Raw genomic sequence first — 6,000 nt, 5'->3', positions numbered from 1 at the left:
GTCGCTTTTTGACGCGGGGGAGTGAGAATGTGTTGATCCAAACACTGTTGAGAGTCAGGTGTGATTTTGTATGCGTCATAAAATCACACTAAACATCCCTTTCAATTGGTATCACGATTTGATTTAAAAACTGTGATGCTTGTGTCAAATCCCTTCTTTTGTTCTCACTCTTGCTCATCTTCTTCTTAATTGGCTCTCTTTTCTTATATTCCTCTAATTGGATCCTGTTGCACAGAAGTTCTGAAGGCCGGCTGCACTCATAACAGTGCATGTAAATTATGCCTTAAAAAAATAGCCGCCTTAACATTTAACACCTCTAACGGAAATTGAAAGAAATGCTCATCTACTCCACTGTGCTGCACAGTTAATTGGCTGCAAGTTTCCAGTCTTACTGTAGGCGTGGGTCCAAATTGAACTTGCATGTGATGCATACTGACAAATCTACATTTCACGTTAAAGAAGCTTTATAAAGCATGCTAAATGCTAAATCGCGGTAGCTTGATGCAAGTGTGACCCATTGCATTTCAATATTCGGATTAAAAACCCCACATTGCTCGGTATTTACTCGCAACTTAGTGCAAGACTGTATTAGTATTCACAATTAAGGCTCAGTACAGATATAAGCACACCACACAGAATTCCGTATATTCCATGGCCATGTTTCATGACAATGGAAAAAGCATCTAACTATAAAGCGAGGAATCTCTGTGAGTGTGTGAGTGTGTTGTGAATATCTCGAGGACCGTTCATCCGGTCTAATACACACTTGGCTCGTGTAATGCTGGGGACCCAATGGAGTGCAGTGTCGAATGTGGTGCAATTTGGAAATGCTATAACAACGAACTTTAGGTTTTGGCCTGTAACATTTGAACTGAAGTCTCAGAAGCAAAGTTATTCTTTCCCTGGATTCTGTAGGATTTTCCGCCATTTTGAATTGTGTCCAAATCTGTTTTTTTCTCTACTCCTCCTACAAAGTTTTAGCAATCATCACCAAATGTGCTACAGAACATCTCTGGACCAAGTCAAAAAAAGTTACTTGTTTGGGTTTCTGATATTCCATACAGTTTTGCTATAGCAGGCCCTCAACATTTAATCAAATGCAGTGGGCAGGGCTTACATTAAAAGAAAATGTCATATCTCCTGAACGCTTTGTGCTATTGCCACCACATTTGGTGGATGTGTGTAGATATGATATCTGAATGGCCATGACAAATCTGGTGCCATTTGGCCAATAGGTGGGCTGTAGCAGCAACATCTAACTAACTATAAATGAATGAATCTCTATCTGTGTATGTATGCATATATGACTGTCCATTTACCTCAAAAACTGTTCATCCAATCAACTTAACACTTGGCAGGTGTATTGCTGAGGATCCAAGGAAGCACAGTGTCGAGTGTGAAGGTGATTGGATGAGTAGTTTTTGAGATAGCTGCAAGCAGGACTTCTGGGGGCCAAGCAATCGGCCCGCTTCAAACGGACGCTGCACTCGTGAAAAAAATAAGAAGAACATCAAAGTATCACTGCACTGGCCACTTATACAGGACTCGCAAACGGATACACAGGCTACTGTAATTGCATAAAGGCATACCATAGTGTATTTTAACCCTTAACTCCAAGCTGGAAGATTAAAGTGTTTCTGCTGCAGACTACAGCCTGGATATATTGCATACATAAACCAGAAGGTAAACCCTTCTGAAAACCCCACCAGCCAAACTATTGATTTCTTTTCTCTCTTGTTTCTCAAACACACAGAGGAAGCATACAGAGCAGACAGAGACTGAAGCTATCAAGCATACTGATTTGTTTTAAACATTCACTTGGTAAAACTAGCAAGTACTTCGGACTACAGCAACAATACAGCGGCACAGTTTCAACTGAGAGGACTATCGTTCTTCCTTGGCTGTCCTCGTTTGGACCCACAGTGTAAGGTGTTGTCTTCCAGACCCAGTCAAATAGAAGAGAAGCAGAAGCAGAGATGAGAGGCGCAATACCCTTATGGTCAAGCCGAACACAGTAGCATTAGTTTTTATTCCCTGATCTGCCTCCACTGTAGAACTATATCTTTCTGTTGTATGAATCGGTTTGATTTACAAGTGCATCTCCCCGGACAGTCTTCTGTCAAAAGGGTAAAAACAGAAAAGGCTTCCTTATAAATAAAGGTTTGATTATTGGTCACATTGCTTTTTCTCTACTCCTGAGGCAGGGTTTCAGGAAACTATAACTCTCTGTATTATAGTGGTGTAGCCTCTCTTTCTGTAACAGTAGCAATATAGATTTGACAGTATTTAAATAAACAGGTACTGAATTAAAGAGCTGAACCCAGAAGCTGTATGAATAACGTTTTAACAACACCCAGGCCTTTTCCGGTGCCACCTCCAGTAAAGCCATTTTTTAAAGGGTCAGCACATCAGCTGATGCTAACAGTAGAGTGACATCCTACTCCGCCGCATGGCCTCGCTGATCAAATAGGCTGGGCTGATCTCCGGTTCCTCGGTCATCACCACAATGTTCTGCCACTCTCCGCTCTGGTTGGATTTCTTGATGGTATCCACAACGCAAAGAGCATAGAGACAATCCTCAAAGGTAGCAGCCATTGTCAGAGGCCTCCCGTCCCACGTCCGCCTGTCGTCCTGGTCCTGAAAGGCCTGCCGCACAGCCTGGATCATGCGGATCGTTCCTGTGAGATACGGGGATGGAATGTCACTGAAAGCCTTCTCCGGTAAGGAACTCTTCTCAAGAGGTGTGGTGTCTTTGAGCAGGAGTTCAGGTCCTCCGCCCCCGTTGTTCTTCTGTCCGTACAGGTCGGTCCCTATGACTGTTAACCTCCCGACGGTCCCCACAACGATCACCTCCTGCCGAAACTCTCCGGGAACGTTGAAGTTGAGCGTGACGGTGCAGCAGGCGCCGCCCTCCAGTGCCATCTGGAACGTGCAGAAGTCATCACTGGTGATCTGACGGATGCCTCGAATGTGATCCGTTTGTTTGACAAAGGTCTTGAGGAAGCCATGCACTTTTAATGCACGCTGACCGGTCAGAAACGTGAGCAAGTCGATGATGTAACTGCCCACCGAATGCAGACCACCGCCTCCCATCAGGTCATCGCAGCTCCAGTTGTATTTTTTCCCCAAGAGACTACCGCTGTGGACCTTTAGGGCAAAGAGGAGAACTTAAACTTAAAACTTAAAATGTCATTCAGTATTAGGTCTTATTTCACTTGAATGTGATCAAGACCAGGGATCGACCGATATTGTTTTTTAAAGGCCCATACCGATACCGATCATTAGTAGTTAATGAAGCCGATAACTGATATTTGGAAACAATATGCATTTACAGTAAAAATGAAAATCTTTAAGTCAAAATCTTGATTTTGGAATGTTACATACTCCAACACAAAACTTTGTTTAAATGCTTTAAGCAATTATTTAATAAATGATACATTTTCACCATAATCCCCAGTAACAGAGAGTCAGATAGTGTTGTGGATAAACCGAAGCAGAGGGACAGACACAGAGCTGTAGCAGAGCCAAAGTACAACACTTTTTAATAGGGATAGACCGATTATCGGCCCTGGCTGATTATCGGGCTGTTTTTTGTCAGTTTGCAGATGATCTGTATCAGCATTTTATTTGCCTGATAACTGATAACGTGAATTAATTAAAAAGTGTTGTACTTTGGCTCTGCTACAGCTCTGTGTCTGTCCCTCTGCTTCAGTTTATCTCACCACTGAGTCTGACTTAAAGGACAATTCCGGCGCAAAAGGAACCTAGAGGTTATTAACAGATGTGTACCCACTCTGTCGCTCTCTGGGACATGTCGTCGTCCACACACACACACACACACACACACACACCACTATCTGACTCTCTGTTACTGGGGATTATGGTGAAAGTTTCTCATTTATTAAATAATTGCTTAAAGCATTTAAACAAAGTTTTGTGTTGGAGCATGTAACATTCCAAAATCCTAATTTGGACTTAAAGATTTTCATTTTTACTGTAAATGCATATCGCTTCCAAATATCTGTTATCAGTTTCATTAACTACTAATAATCAGTGGCCTTGAAAAGAACAGTATCGGTCGATCCCTACTTTTTAATTAACTTTATCGGTCAAATAAAACGCTGATAAAGATCATCTGCAAACTGCCAAAAAACGGCCCGATAATCAGCCAGGGCCGATAATCGGTCTATCACTAATCGAGACAATTAAGAACAAAAAAATGAAACAGTTGAGATCAAATCTCATGTCAAAAAAACCCACGCTGCTAAAGTGACTTTGAGCAAGACACCGATTCCTTGTCAGCTCTGTGGACGCTGCTCTAACACAAACTAACCTCAAGAGAAAGAAACTGCTAAAAGAAACATTGTTGTCATTATTAGAACTGAAAAAAGAAGCATTCAGAGTTTTTGTCATACCTGGGCCTCACAGACCAGAAGCTTCCCGATGTACCCCTCCTCTACCAACTCCTTCATTCGCACGAAGGCAGGCAAGAAACGTAACACATTTCCCATAATGCTCAGCAACTTGGGGTAGTACTGGGCCGCTGACATCATTCGGAAGGCATCCAGAGGCGTTGCTGTCCGGTCGCAGATGACGTTCTTTCCAATACCTTACAAAAGAGAGGAGAGAGAGAGAGAGTTGGATTTGAGCCAAGTGATCTTTTCTGTTTTGCTGTAGAATTTCATTGTTTTGACAGTACTGTTTTCCTCGATACTTTCTATGTTGAGATGAATGAGTAGGTATTCAAGAAGAAAGGAAGAGAGAGAGAAGTAATGTGGCCAGCCTTCGCTACACTAGCAGACATAATATCCTCCTGAGCATAAAAACATCCCCTGAAGAAACAATAGATTGCTGCAAAATGTGGCAACTCCCAGAAAAGCTGACTCAAGAATTCTGAAACTTTCTGGGCTTTCACCTCTGAGTCATGGGAACTTGATGACAAAGGAGAGTTCTTGCAAAAAGACCCAACATATATGCACTGTATATAGTATTGTCCACAGGCTAATGCTTACAGGGAACATGCTCTGCTAAAACCTTTTCAGATGAAGAGTAATAACATATGAGGGAGACTCCTTATTGATGTTGCTGCATTCCTGCTAAAATAACCAGAATAATAACATTCAAACCTATTTTTACAATCAAAATCCAGAACCATAAAACAATAGCCAGAATGCTAAATTTCGCAAAATCTGGATCCCTGAATACAATATAGGGGGGATTTAATGCTGGCAGGCATGCAAGATATTGCAGTCATAACTGTGCGGTATATGGTGAGACTACACAGCTCGGGGAGCTTAGACAGGCTTCCCTGGTATTACCGGAGGTCTGAAGGAAGATGAAAAGACGAACACAGAAGGTGCAGAAGAGAGGGAGAAGGGAAGAGATAAAGAGCCCGTAGACAGTGTATGAAACCAAATTAAAATCACTTCCAGCCCATTAAAAGGTCCACTGGTGGCAGCAACACCCAAGCACAAGAACGAAAAGAGGATGGACAGTAGCGTGAAGAGAGAGAGACAGACAGAAACATATCGTCTTTTCTATTATTCCTTTTTACTGGACAGTCGACTGGAAGGAGACAGACGGGAGCCAGTGAACGGCATACAGAATGCATCATTAACTGGAATTGAACTTGACCCTCCAATTTCACAGGAGCACAGTCTGTTCCTTAGGATTAGGTCTGCAACTAGCAATCCTTTTTATTAATGATTCATCTGTCGATTTATTCTTTGAATTAACGGATGAATCATTCAAGCTCTAGATTGTCAGAATATACAGAAAAATGCCCATCAACGCTTACCAATTTTAGCAATTCTTAGAATCTTCAAAAGGAAGGAGTATAATATGCAATACGCAAATATGTGTTGGTTAACAATACAGCCTTTTCTCCAAAAAACAATTTCATGAGTACCTGAAGTGAGCAGCCACTGTGGCCCCCAGTGACATTTATGGGACAGGAAAATGCAAAAATGTAATGTAATAGGAGCACAAGGAGAGAAAAGT

General features: G+C 42.0%; 1 protein-coding gene across 3 annotated transcripts in view; it reads right to left on the bottom strand.

Moving 5' to 3' along the window:
• Positions 1 to 752: 752 nt before the first annotated feature.
• si:ch211-276f18.2 (glucose-fructose oxidoreductase domain-containing protein 1) overlaps positions 753 to 6,000 on the bottom strand; it is a 52,932-nt gene continuing 47,684 nt past the window's right edge. For all 3 annotated transcript variants that reach the window (XM_031298273.2, XM_031298272.2, XM_035998305.1), the window contains 2 exons: positions 4,416 to 4,609; positions 753 to 3,147 (listed from right to left, as the gene is read on the bottom strand). In XM_031298273.2, the coding sequence (XP_031154133.1) occupies positions 2,419 to 3,147; positions 4,416 to 4,609 (923 nt within the window). In that variant the 3' untranslated portion in view covers positions 753 to 2,418. The remainder of the gene's footprint in view (positions 3,148 to 4,415; positions 4,610 to 6,000) is intronic.

This window comes from Sander lucioperca, chromosome 23, assembly GCF_008315115.2.
Source record: "Sander lucioperca isolate FBNREF2018 chromosome 23, SLUC_FBN_1.2, whole genome shotgun sequence".
NCBI classification, from domain to species: domain Eukaryota; kingdom Metazoa; phylum Chordata; class Actinopteri; order Perciformes; family Percidae; genus Sander; species Sander lucioperca.
The sequence above is the reverse complement of the archived record's forward strand: the minus strand, read 5'-3'. Positions and strand labels throughout refer to the sequence as shown.